This window comes from Podarcis pityusensis (genome assembly GCF_964106645.2).
Source record: "Podarcis pityusensis genome assembly, chromosome: 16".
NCBI classification, from domain to species: Eukaryota; Metazoa; Chordata; class Lepidosauria; order Squamata; family Lacertidae; genus Podarcis; species Podarcis pityusensis.
The window spans coordinates 7,590,316-7,604,194 of record NC_138041.1 but is presented as its reverse complement, the minus strand read 5'-3'; the positions used below and the strand labels follow the sequence as shown (position 1 = coordinate 7,604,194).

The following is a 13,879-nucleotide window of genomic DNA, read 5'->3' as shown; positions in this document are numbered from 1 at the left end:
TTATTGAATAGTTTCACATAACAAATTATTCCAACAAATCATCTTCATTATGTTTTCCCCCATTTCCTCCTCCCCCTCCCTCCATCTTCCCTACGACTTCCCTCAGCTCCTCTCCCTGATTTTTTAACACATATTATTCTCTGCATGTTATAAAAACGTAAAGATCCTCAACTTATCTATTATATTAGTAACAATAAATTTGTGTATGTTTATTCAAAACCTGCCAAGGAGTCCAGTTCCTTTTTCTTTTCAATCTATTTTTGTTGAAACTTTTCAGCATATGGTATAACAAAAACAGATTAATCAAAATATTTTTTTTTTAAAAATCACAAAAAAGAGAGAGAGAAAAATACATACATACTGTACATGCATACATACATGCTTCTCTATGAGAGGTAGAATTTAACTGCTGTGTCACATTAAAGGGGGTGGAACTTCCCAGCTCTTGCCTAGGAGCTTTCCTTCATTTTCCCAGCCTCCCACCCTGGGAGATCATCCCTTCCCTGCCTCTCACACAGGGTCTTTCACCTCCTATCCATCACCTTCCCAGCAAGGCTTTTCTCAAATTCTTAAGCCTTTTAAGGAAAGTTTCCCATGAGGGCACCTGCTTGTTCCACGTGAGAACAGGAAGTTGGAACAAATGACCCATTGGCCCAGGGCCGGATTTAGGTTTGATGAGGCCCTCGGCTACTGAAGGTAATGGGGCCCTTTATATGTCCAGCTGTCCTTTGTCAACAACAAATTGTCATTGTTTTTTTGTGTTGAATATATGCTACATGATGATTTATGGACCCAATAGGTATCTAAAGCCATTTGCACATGTTGTACATGCAGAATGTAGACAACCTATATATAGAAAGGAGCAAACCTGTGATATTTCAGGGAGCAGGCTAGCAGGCGGGGCCCATGACTTACATCATAGGAGCCAACACAACACAACACAACACAACACAACACAACACAACACAACACAACACAACACACTGTTGCTGTATGTAGGTTTTATTTTATTTGCTTTTTATCTTATATTTTGGAAATGGACATCCAGGGGGTTTTTTTCTCCTTTAATTTTTTTGGGGCCCCCAAGAGAGTGGGGCCCTAAGCTATAGCTTGTTTAGCTTATACGTAAATCTGGCACTGCATTGGCCTGATCCAGAAGGCTTTTCTTATGTTCTTAAGCCAGACTTAGATCAGGCATCCTTGCACTGGGAGGAGTTTCCTCTCTTAAGTAGGACAGAAGGTTACCCTACAACTCCAGCTTTTTGACCCCCACACATACCATTCACCATTCATTGTAGTGCTCAGTGCTGGTAATCATATGGAGCAGGCACCCCCAAACTTAGCCCTCCAGATGTTTTGGGACTACAACTCCCATCATCCCTAGCTAACAGGACCAGTGGTCAGGGATGATGGAAGTTGTAGTCCCAAAACATCTGGAGGGCCGAGTTTGGGGGGAGTTTGAGACACTTGGACATTAGAGTGAGTAGCAGCTGTTTGGTGTGTGTGGTGGGGACAAGGACTGTGGGGAGAAAAGCTGTTCAGGTTGCATTTAAAGGTAGAGCTAATTAATTCAAATCTTCTGGAAAAAATAAACCAGAACTCGGCCGTCCCTCAATTCTGTGAATTTTTCAATTCAGTTCTCCAGCCTAGTAAAGTTTTAAAAACTGCACCTGTTAGGGCAATTAGTGAACATAACTATATTAGGAAATATAGCATATTGAATGCTCTGTATTAGGGAAAATTGCTTGGAAAAATTGTGTATCTTAGACAACATTTTGAATACAAAAATGTGTACATTAGCAAAAATTTGCACTAAAATGCTGATGAGTTTTCAGGAGGACAGTAACAACAACAACAACAACAACAACAACAACAACAATTGTATCCCAGCCACTCTGGGCAGATCACAACAGAACATCTAAAATATGATAAGACATCAAACATTAAAAACTTCCCTAAACAGGACTGCCTTCAGATGTTTTCTAAAAGTCAGGTAGTTGTTTATTTCCTTGACATCTGATGGGAGGGCTTTCCACAGGGCAGACATGACTACAGAGAAGGCCCTCTGCCTGGTTCCCTGTAACCTCACTTATCGCAGGAAGGGAACCACCAGAAGGTCCTCGGAGCAGGACCTCAGTGTCCAGGCAGAATGATGAGGGTGGAGACACTCCTTCAGGTATACAGGGTCAAGGCTGTTTAAGGCTTTAATAGTCAACACCAACACTTTGAATTGTGCTTGGCAACGTACTGGGAGCCAATATAGGTATTTCAGGACTGGTGTTATATGGTCTTGGTGGCCACTCCCAGTTATCAGTCTAGCTGCCGCATTCTGGATTAGTTATAGTTTCCAGGTCACCTTCAAAGGCAGCCCCACGCAGAGCACATTGCAGTATTCCAAGTGGGAGATAACTAGAGCGTGCACCACTCTGGCGAGGCAGTCCGCGGCTAGGTGGGGTCTCAACCTGCGTACCAGATGGAACTGGTAGACAGGTGCTCTGGACACAGAATTGACCTGCACCTCCATGGACAGCTGTGAGTCCAGAATGACTCCCAGACTGTGCACTTGAACCTTCAGGGGCACAGTTACCCCATTCAGGACCAGGGAGTCCCCCACACCCGCCCGCCCCCTGTTCCCCCCCAAATTACTTCTGTCTTGTCAGGATTCAATCTCAATCGGTTAGCCGCCATCCATACTCCAACCGCCTCCAGGCACTCACACAGGACCTTCACCGCCTTCATTGGTTCTGATTTGAAAGAGAGGTAGAGCTGGGTATCATCTGCATACTGATGAACACCCAGCCCAAACCCCCTGGTGATCTCTCCCAGAGGCTTCATGTAGATGTTAAAAAGCATGGGGGAGAGGGCAGAAACCCAAGGCCCCCACAAGTGAGAGTCTAGGGGTCTGAACATTCATCCCCCAACCCCACTTTCTGGACACGGCCCAGGAGGAAGAAATCGCAAACTGCTGTGGAAATGTGAAAAACCGTAAGAGTGGAAAAAATGAAAAATGGAGAGAAAATAAAATGCAGAGATCTGCCTGTCCCAAGTTGTAGGCAATTCTAGTCCTTCTCAGGGTATAGTCATGAGAGGAATAGACATGGCTAACCTCAGGTCCATTAATGTCAGTTGTTCTGCTCTACGTTAGTTGCATGTAACCCACTGGACTCGTTCCACTATTGCTGCATAAAAATACCACCAGCATCAATATTTCACCATAATCTAGATCACTCCCAGGAAACTCTATGCCCTTCCCATATTCTCAAAAACAGGTTCCATATTATTTTTATGAGTCTCTAAGTAAATAATACAAAGGATTTCCTCATACTATGTGCAAACTTGGTGTTGGCAAATGATGGACTGTGACTGGTCACAAGTTTGTTGGGGAAGGGGAGAGAAGGCCCCCAAGTGTGTTGCTGAAGGAAGAACTTCACCATATATCTTGAGCAAGAGGTGACTGGTTTGAGGGATTAATGTGTAAAGCAACAAAGATTTCACAACTAGGGGTGGTAGCAAAATACTGGATAGAGTATAAAAGGTGGGTGCTTCATAGGACTCTTCACCACACCTTGGCTCATCTTAGCTCTCTCATCAATCACCGTCTGAGGTAAGTTGAAGACAACGAGGAGGTTTCCTTGTCTGATTTTGTAGGTTTCAGCCTTTGTGTTAGAGATAGGATGCTACTTGTTTTTCAGGGTATCTGCTGATGCTACAGGAACACCTGCATGGTCTCCCCTGCAACAATAAAAACCAGGGGAGAGATCTCATCCGAGAGGTGGCCAATGTGGTGCTTTCTTGATGTTGTTGGACTCTCAATGCCCATCACCTTGACCACTGGCCAGGCTGGCTGGGGTTGATGGGAGACGGAGTTCAGCAACATCTGGAGGACCTCGGCCTTTAAATTTCTGTAAGTGCCTTTAATATGTGATCCTTGATTGGTGGGGCATGTGTCTAGGACATGGACGGGGAGCCAGATGTTGCTGGTCTACAGCTCCCTTCATCCCTAATTATTGACCATGCTACCTGGAGGTGAGGGAGTCTTAACAGCACCTGGAGGGCCATAATGTTGGCGCTCCCTGCTCTAAGACAGTGTATCCTAAGCTTGTGCTCTCCAGTTGTTTTGCACTGTAGCTCACATCAGCCCCAACATTGTGGCCGATAGCCAGGGCTGATGGGAATTGTAGATCCAGACATCTGGAGGACACTCAGTTGGGCAAGAATGTCTAGGATCAGAGGTGGGTTAGAATATTAAGTGGCTTAGAAAAAGTGGCTTAAATAATAACTAAACAAGGGCGTAGGAATTTGGGATCTTAACATACAATGTGTCTTACTGTAGAGGGGAAAGACTCTCGCCAGGTGACCTGCCTATCTCCTCAAATGACCTGTCCGGGTCCTAAGTCTGGACAAACCACTTGAAGGCACTCACTATTTAGAATCTGTTAAGATAACTAAAGGATAGAAAGCAGAGGAAGATGGAAAGAAATTGCTGAAACAATTAACAGAAGTGGAATACAAAAAGGGAGGTGTGAGGAAGTCATTGAAATAAGTGAATGAAAGATAAGATATTGAAAATGTTTGATGTGTTTTAAACTGTTTTTGTTTTGTTTTGTTAGTTTAATGTGTTAGTGTTATGTAGTGTTTTTGTATTGTATTGTTCATTTTTTTTTGGGTAGTGTTTAAATTGTTGGAAAAGTAATAAATATTATTTTCAAAAAAAAAGGGAAAAAAAGAAGGCATTCACTTGTGTGTGTTTTTAAACCAAATATTTAAACTAGACATGAACTGTTTCTTTCTTTTGTCTAAAATGAGAATCTATCTCTATCTATCTATATCTATCTATCTATCTATCTATCTATCTATCTATCTATCTATCCAGGATTGCCTTTGACAAAGGCATTCTGTTAGGTGGTGAACCTGTGGCTCTCTAGATGTTGCTCTAAATTAGTTGCAGATAACCCACTGGCCTCATTCCACTATTGCTGCAAAAAAAATGCCCCCGGCATCAATATTTCACCATAATCTAGGTTACTTCCAGGAAACTCCATGCCCTTCCCGTATACTCAAAAACAGGTTCCATATTATTTTTATGAGGCTCTAAGTAAAGAATACAAAGTATTTCTTCATATTATGTGCAAACTTGGTGTCGAATGGTCACAAGTTTGTTGGGGAGGGGGAGGGAAGGCCCCCCAGGTGTGTTGCTGAAGGAAGAACTTCATCATATATCTTGAGCAAGAGGTGACTGGTTTGAGGGATCAAAGATTTCACAACTAGGGGTGGTAGCAAATTACTTGATAGAGTATAAAAGGTGGGTTCTTCATAGGACTGTTCACCACACCTTGGCTCATCTTAGCTCTCTCGTTATTCTCATTAATCACCGTCTGAGGTAAGTTGAAGACAACGGGGAGGTTTCCTTGTCTGATTTTGTAGGTTTCAGCCTTTGTGTTGGAGATAGGATGCTACTTGTTTTTCAGGGTATTTGCTGATGCTACAGGAACACCTGCATGGTCTCCCATTCATCATCTTTGACCAGGGGTGAAACTCATCTTTATTTCACCTGGGTCAGAGACTCAGTTTGGCGTGCGCGCACAGACACAGAGACTGGAAGCCTCAGTGGCACCCCTCTGGAGGCTTCATCCAGGGCAAAAAACCTGGCTAGCCCCCCTTTAGCTACAGCTCTGCCCCTGACCATCAACCATGGTGGCTTGGGCTGATACAAGTTGGAGTCCCAAGTCACAGGTCCATCTAGCCGAGTACTTTCTGCACCAGACTAGAGAGCCCATCTATCTGGGATTGTCTCTAATGAAGTTGTTCAATTAGTGCAAGGATTTCCACTAGTGTAATGGAGCTCCTCTCCTCTACTTGTCACCCCCACCAAACCTGTTGTGGATGTTCTACCAGCCCTACAGAGGAGGTCCGAGGAGAGCACAGGAAGAGCACAGGGAGATTAAGTTCCATCATTCAAGTGGAAATCCTTGCACTAACTGAAACTTTTTTGGATCTGGAGCAATATATTTCAGACTAGACTTAGCAGTGCCTATGGTTTTACATTCTCTTGAATCTTGTTGCACCAGTGCATCATGAAAACTCCTTAATTTCTCAAGGCTGTCTCTCCACTCTGCATCCAACTGTATTAGTCAATGTTTCCTTCCTTCTTTCCTTCCTTCCTTCCTTCCTTCCTTCCTTCCTTCCTTCCTTGTCTCCAGACTTTGTTTATCCAGTCTTCAGTGGTTGGAGTCATTCTATTTTCCCAGTCATGGCAGATAGTTATTAAATATTAAATTGATATTAAAGGAGACATTTAATGGACTTTTTTTGCATTTATTCTTATGCTCTTCTTATGTCTATTTAGGTTACCAACAGAAAACCTTCAAAATGTCCAAGTCCAAGACTCAGATGCAAGTTCTGGCCGATGGGCTGATTGACCTCTTCCATAAGTATTCTGGGAAATCTGACACCATCGACAAGAAGGAGTTCAAGAAGATGATCAACGAGCAGTTTCCTGACTGCGTTGAGGTGAGGTGGAGATAAGATGGGCGTGGGCAATTGTTGGGCACTTGAAGTCAGAGGTGACACATTGGCATCAATGTGCAGCATGCCTCTGGGCATGTTAAGATAGTGATCGGCACCTCAGCAAGGCAGCACTTGGAAGTGAGCCAGGCTACCCTGTTAGCGAAGTATATTTAGGGATGGATGGATACGTCCATTTCAGTGGGTATCATTTTCTCGTTTTCTCTTAAATCCAGTTCTCCACATTTTGAACATGTATTAAAAAAAATAAATCCTCTTTTGGCAAAGCAATTTCCCCTTATAATGATTTTGTTTGGTATGCTATTTTTACTAATCTATTTTAAACACACTTTGCCATAGTAAAAAAAAGAGTGAGTAGTAGTAGTAGTAATAATAATAATAATAATATTTATTTATACCCTGCCCTCCCCAGCCAAGGCCGGGCTCAGGGCGGCTAACAAGCAATAATAAAAACAAATTGAATGAACGCAATGTATATAGTACATGCATTTCTTAACACTTAGCTGGATAAGTACATTCCAGAATCTGAAGAAAGGTGAATTTGGCAGGGTGAGATTCAAATGTGAACTGGATTGGATTTCTCCCCTGTAGATAGATATAGATATATAGATATACATCTCAGGAGATTTGGGGGCTCAGGCTTCTCAGACATTCCTGAGAGCCAGTGTGGTATAGTGGTTAAGAGCAGTAGCCTTGTAATCTGGGGAACCGGGTTCGCGTCTCCGCTCCTCCACATGCAGCTGCTGGGTGACCTTGGGCTAGTCACACTTCTCTGCAGTCTCTCAGCCCCACTCACCTCACAGAGTGTTTGTTGTGGGGGAGGAAGGGAAATGAGACTGTTAGCCGCCTTGAGACTCCTTAAAGGGAGTGAAAGGCGGGATATCAAATCCAAACTCCTCTTCTTCTTCTTCATCCTCAGATAAAGTCTCTGAGAAAAGCAATGCTCCATGAGACCTAAAGCCCAATTAGTCTAGCATCTGGCTCTCACAGGGCCCAACCAGATGTCTCTGGGAAGCTTACAAGAAGAAGCTGAGCACTAAAAGAAGAATATACCCCCCTTTAAATGACCTGAGTACTAAAAGAGAAAGTTTTCTTCTCCTTTTAAAATATTCTGCATTTTGAACTCCTTTATGTTGCTGTTCATTTGGGTCTGCGTTCAGCTTCTGCTGATGTTACTTTGCAATAATACCATTCTGTTAAACTGGTAGTGGGGAAATTTTCAGTCCTCCGGTTGTGGCTGAACTACAACTCCCATCAGCCCCGGCAAGTATGGCCAATGACCAGGGGTGAGGATGGGATGTGTAGTCTTGATGATGCCAGGAGGTTCTCCCCATCTATGGCAAACCTTTGTTTCGCGATGGTCTGATGTCTTAGATGCATATCAACAAATTTCAACCTGAAACCTTTTGTTCCTCCATTCCTTCTCCTCCCTACAGTACCCACAAAATCAGCAAGGGAAAGACAAGCTCTTCAAAGACCTGGATACAAACAAAGATAACGAATTGAGTTTTGAAGAATGGACCCGTCTGGTTGGGTCATTCCTCTCTTGCGCCCACGTTAAGTTCCACCAGCATGAGGGACATCACCACCACCACTGAGAAGAGACCCAGCAGGTCCTCCAGGGGACTGTGGTCAGGGGCATGTTGGATACCAACCTTCCAAACAAACAAAGACCCCCTGCCCATATCCCCTGGCTTGAAATGTAATGTTTTGGCAATAAAATAAGAAATAATCATTTAACTTGGAAAGTCTAGGATGTCTTACTTTTTGGGGTGACAAGGCAGTTTGAAACAGGTTTTGAGTGCAGCGGGGGAAGGTTGTGTTAGTTTTCTGGTTCTGGCTTCCATGCTGTATTCATCTCTGCGACTTCTGCTTTTTACAACAACCCCTCAGTGCGACTCCATTCCTACTTGACTCACAACTCTGCCAAGTATGTTGCCCTTGTAGAACGCTCTGCTGAGTCCCTGCAACATTCTTAGATGATAATAGGGACATCAGCATTTGAGGAATGTTGGAGGGTATGCAATGTTTTTATGGGATCAGAGGCCTTTCAGGAAATACCTAAAATCAAATATTAAGCCAAGTGATGCTCAGAAACTGGATGAGGCCAAAGGGAACGGGCACTGAAAAGCTAGCTTTGAAAGGCTTTGCTTCAGCCGCATTCCCCTTCCTTGCAGTTGCTCACTTAGAAATGTAGAAGCAAGTTGATTCTTTGTAAAACAGCCAGCGGATGAGATTAACCCCGCCCCCACCTGATGCTTGAAGAAAATAGAATCTCTCACCAAATAAAAAGAGGAAGACAAAAACAAAGGGAAGCATACAAACACACACAGGGACGTATGTGTGTGGGTCTCCCTCTCGGGAAGAAATTTAAAATCCTCTCAATATACTTAAATATGGGGGAGGAAAAAGCACTACTGCAGGGTCACCGGTTGGAGGAGGAGAGGAAGAGCGTGAACGCAAAGGAGAGGAAAAGGGAAGAGGGAGGGAAGAAAGGAGGAAAGTGAAAGATGAAGGAGAAGGGTGGAAAGCGGAGAAGGATGTAGGGAGAAAAGGAGTAGGTTAAATATAAAAAGGAAGGATGGAGTAAGGGGACAATCATGGTAATGGATGGAAGGAGAAGTGGGTGTATGGAATAAAGGAAAAGAGCTGAGGAAAGGGAGGGAGAAAAGAAGGGAAGGGGAGGGAAAGAGAAAGGAGGATGGGACAGGGAAGGCAACCAGAGGATGGATAAAATTAATGAAGGATGAAGAAGAAGGCAGGAGCAGGAGGACACTGTGTTCTACATAGATCCATCGATTGCTACTTGTAGCCAATGGTAGTCCTACTCAGAGTAAACCCATTGTAATACACATTGTTCACGTCAGTCTGTGTGTTTTAGCAGGGTCTCCTCTGGGTATAAGTTGGCTGCATATGACCCATGGAAATCATTCCAACCATTGCAGAAAAGAATGCACCCAGCGTTCCATATTGTGCAAGAATGCATGCCGTTTTCAGAAACTTCGGGCCCCACCTATATCTACAAAACGGTTTAACCACAATGTGATTAATGAGTTCTAAGAAAGCAATGAAAAGTGATGCCGCACCATGGGTGTAAACCTGTTGTTCCTAAATGATGAACAGTGATTGGCCACAAGCTGTAGGGAGGGAAACCCAACCCCCAGGGGTGCCTTGCTGAAGGAAGATCTCCATCAGATACCTTGAGCACCATGTGCTCAGGGTTAATTGGTTCAACATGGGAGTGTCATTTGAGAAAGAGCAAAGATTTCGTAAGTGGGGGGTGGGAGCAGAAATCTAGATGGGGTATAAGAGGTGGGAGCGATTTAGGGCTCTTCATCCAACTTTGGAGCATTCATACTCTCTTGTTTATCACCAACCAAGGTAAGCTGAAGACTATGGGAAGCTTTCTTGGGTTCTTGTTGGGTTATACATTGGACACAGGGTGATAAATCTTCTTGAGATTATCAGCTAGGGCAGGGATGAAAAACCTGTAGGCAAGAATCCAGATGTTCTGGACTCCAACTCCCACCAGCCCTAGTCAGCGTTGTCAATGGACAAGGATGACAAAGTCCGGCAACATCTGGTGGACTGTAGGTTCCCCGTCATTGCAGTAGCTCTAATACAATTCAAGGTGCTCACATAGGTATTTAAAGCCCTAAATGTCTCACTCGTTCCCTGCAGAACCTCTCAAGTGATATGGTCTTTGTAGGTCCATCACTCTCTGGAGTTCGGTTGGTGATGGTGGCCTGGAGAAGACCTTCTCTGTGGCAGCCCCTTAGTTGTGAATCTCCTTCCACAAAGAGGTTCATCGTAGAATATTAGAGTTGGAAGGGACCCAAAGGTTCATCTCGTCTAATTCCTTGCAATTCAGGAATCACAGCTAAAGCATCCATTGTAGATGACCATCCAACCTCTGCTTAGAAACCTCCAAGGAAGGAGAGTCTACAACTTCCTGAAGGAGTCCATTCCACTGTCAAACAGCTCTTACTGTCAGAAAGTTATTCCTGTTTAGTCGGAATCTCCTTTCTTTAACTTGAATCCATTGGCACATCCAGCACCTTCATTATACAGCTTCCAGTGTAGATGCACCACTTTATGCTGGCTTTTGACACTTGTAAGTTGCTTTAAATGGGTTTTAATATAGTGCTTTAAGGTTGAAACCTGTCTTGGGACCTTATGGGAAAAGGTGGAGAATAATGACAATCTCAGTACTTTGTGAGTACAGTGGAACCTCCGATTGCGGACATAATCCATGATGGAGGCATGTCTGCAACCTGCAGCGCCGTGTTGGCACACGCGTGGAGCTTTCCTCTCCCCTCCACCAAATCTGTTCTGGGAGTTCCCCCAACCCTCTGGAGCAGATGTAGGGTGGGGAGCCTAGGGAGATAAGGTAAAGTTCTGTTATGTAAGCTGAGATTCTTCTGCTAACAGAATAACTTGGAGGTGTCCAGACCAAGATATTTAAGAGTATCCCTGGCAGCATCTATAGATTTACATTTAACAACAACCATCTCCTTGCACTCTGTTGCACCAACGCATTATGAAAACTCTCCATTTCTGAAGAAAACAATTCCAAGGCTGTCCACTCTCTTTGCCCCTGGCTGTATTAGTCAATTTCACCATGTTTACTAGGTCTCCAGATTTTGCTTATCTACTTGAGATATTTATCTTTATATTTTTGAGTTTTTCGAGTTTTGACAGATAGTTAGGCAGAAAACATGTATTATCCTTTTCTACAAAAAGAAGTGCTGGAACTCACCGTGAATGCCTCACTTGTTCTCTTATTATGGCAGTGGCGCCCACCTGACTTTTCCTGAGTTCTGGCACAAAAAACTCCTTGTGTATCGCAATTTAAGGCTGGATCTTTAACAAAGTAAAAAACGAAAATAACAGACAGGTTTGTCAGGAGTGCACATCCTGGGGTTATTTCCATTTCCCTTATTGCATGATGGCAAAATTACATTCTTTTAAGATAGTCCCCAATACATGTTGCATGTTTGCAGTAGAAACTTGGGTAAGTAGATAATGCAATCAATGAATATGTAAGTAGTTCTACAGGTAAGCCGTCTGAACAACACTTAAATGAACTAAATAAAAAACAGAATTCAAATGGAGAGCTGTCCTGTGCTAAGTAGGGCACATGGACACTCTATTCTTAATCCTGAAGAATTATAAAATCAAAGATTTGGAAGGGACCCTGAGGATCATCTAGTCTCAACTCCCAGCAGTGCAGGAATATGCAGCTGCCCCATCTGGGTATAAAACCAGCAGCCTTGCTGTTATCAGCACTACGCTCTAACCAACTGAGCTATCCAACAAATAATCCAGGCAGAGCCGCTCATGTGTTCCTATGAATTCCCAGGTTGCTACCAGAAGCCCTTCAGAATGTCCAAGCCCAAGAGTCAGTTGCAACAACTTGTTGAACAATACATAGAACTCTACCACACGTACTCTGGGAATTCTGACAGCCTTGACAAGCAGGCATTTAAGAAGATGCTGGACGAGCAGTTTCCTGACACTGATGAGGTGAGGGGAGATAAGAAGAGGCAGGGGCAAATTCTGGCCACTCAAGGCCCTGGGACACCCATTGGCACCAATGTGCAGGGCTCCTTTGGCCACGTTAAGAGGGGGAGGGGCTGAAATCTCACCAGGTCTCTGCTTTGAAGGTTGCTCAGCTACTCTGAAAACAAAGCATATCTAGGGATGGGCAGATATGTCTGTTTCAGTCACTTTTCAGTCTTAAATCCCGTTCTCCCCATTTGCGCTGCATTTTTTAAAAAAATGTTTACTGTAATTCTTTCCTATTAAAGATATTTTTGTATGCATTTTTGCCCAATATACACATTTTTGCAAAGCACCTTTCCCTAATACGCTGCATTTTTGTATGTTATTATTGTGTAGATATATGGGGTGTGTGTGTGTGTGTGTGTGTGTGTGTGTGTGTGTAGAGTACACTTTACTGTAGCATATGAATTTTTATACGTATTACTTGTGCCTGGGGAAATGCAACAAACACATCTGAAGTCTTCTCTCCTCCATTTCTCCACCCCCAACACTGCAGTCTCCCTTGAAGCAACAAAAGAGAGACCAGCTCTTCGTGGAGGCAGACATAAACAAGGACGGCAAACTGAGTTTTGCTGAAGTGGGACGCCTGCTTGCAAAATTCATCGCTGAAACTCATGAGAAACTCCATAAGTAAGAAGGGCGTCCCCTTGGCCACCAGAAAAAATAGGTCCAGCAAATCCTTCAGGAGACGTCAGGGGCGTGTTGGATACTAACCTTCCTAATATTCACAAACCCCTATCTGCATTCACTAGCTTGGAATGTAATGCTTTGGCAACAAAATAAGAAATAAACATTTAACTTGGAAATCATTTGGTGTCTTATTGCAACCTCAGTCTGACAAACTGCAGTCTTACTGGCTTTTCTATATTCAAACTCTTTCCTGGGTGACTATGGAAGATTAGCTTCTTCACACACCTCCTTCCATCTTAGAAGTTTATTCCCATCTAGGTTGAGTATTTTAATTTCACAGAAATAGTCGGGATTCGGACGCCAGAAACAGTGTCCGGGAAGAAACCACTGAAATGTCAGAGTGTATGGCAACCCATGTCGATTTGGGCGAATTTAATTTAAAATAGCTCAGAAACTTCCTTTTATTTTTGAGATCTTGCAAAACTAAATAAAGTTTAACCCCCCCCCAAAACCCCCAACAAACTTTTTCTGGAATATGGCAACCCTACTATACCTAGAAGCAACGCTTCGTGTGATTGTTGGAGTGTTGGAACCAAGAGCAGTGGTGCAGTATTTGGGGGTGGGGAGCACAGGGCCAGTCGCCCCAGGAGCAAAATTGTTAGGGGGCATAAAATTAACACCCAGTTCTGCCTCAGTACAGCTGTGCGCTTTCATTCCTGGGCTCCATTGAAAACGGCTTCTCCATGCAAACCAAGAAGGGACCTTTCCAGACAATGGAACGACTCTTTCCTTACTTACCTCTATGGCTGCAGTCTCTTGGTTGACATGGACACTGTTAGGCAGCTGACTGCATATGCGTATTCCATTTCTCTCTCCCTCCCTCTCTCCCACTCTGCATGGCCCTGTGTGCTGGTAACCCATGTTATGCCACTGCCTGAGAGTCCAGGCTTCAAATCTCCACTCAGCTATGAATCTTTGTGGGTGTGACCTTGGGGCACTCACTGTCTCTCAGCCGAACCTAGCATGCGCGCGTGCGTGCGCGCGGGGGGTGGGTGGGTGGGTTATGAGGATATAACAGGGAGCAGGAGAAGCCACTATAGTCACCTGGAGCTACTTAGGAGGTAAAAACTGGGAGACCAGCAGCAGGTGGAACCAGATT

At 43.9% G+C, this 13,879-nt stretch overlaps 1 protein-coding gene, 1 long non-coding RNA gene and 1 pseudogene across 4 annotated transcripts in view; all 3 read left to right on the top strand.

Annotated features, from left to right (window-relative positions):
- Positions 1–13,879, top strand: part of LOC308465213 — a 266,569-nt gene that overhangs the window by 28,468 nt on the left and 224,222 nt on the right. The window lies entirely within an intron of this gene.
- On the top strand, positions 3,471–8,265 carry LOC308465760 (protein S100-A12-like). 2 transcript variants are annotated; one of them, XM_080985969.1, is made up of 3 exons: positions 3,471–3,604; positions 6,347–6,510; positions 7,962–8,265. In XM_080985969.1, the coding sequence occupies exons 2-3, from the start codon at positions 6,370–6,372 to the stop codon at positions 8,121–8,123; spliced, it is 303 nt and encodes a 100-aa protein (XP_080842095.1). In that variant the 5' UTR covers positions 3,471–3,604; positions 6,347–6,369; the 3' UTR covers positions 8,124–8,265. The 2 variants fall into 2 exon arrangements, with proteins under 2 accessions (XP_080842095.1, XP_080842094.1); XM_080985968.1 differs by lacking the exon at positions 3,471–3,604 and adding an exon at positions 5,225–5,380.
- Positions 9,809–12,896, top strand: LOC308465087 (protein S100-A12-like; annotated as a pseudogene). Its single transcript, XR_013991547.1, has 3 exons — positions 9,809–9,906; positions 11,888–12,051; positions 12,587–12,896. The product of XR_013991547.1 is annotated as a protein S100-A12-like (transcript).

Coding starts and splice junctions, on each gene's coding strand:
- LOC308465760 (XM_080985969.1), top strand. CDS start 6,370: ATGTCCAAGTCCAAGACTCAGATGCAAGTTCTGGCCGATGGGCTGATT. Junction 6,511..7,961: donor AGTTTCCTGACTGCGTTGAG/GTGAGGTGGAGA, acceptor TCCTCCCTACAG/TACCCACAAAATCAGCAAGG.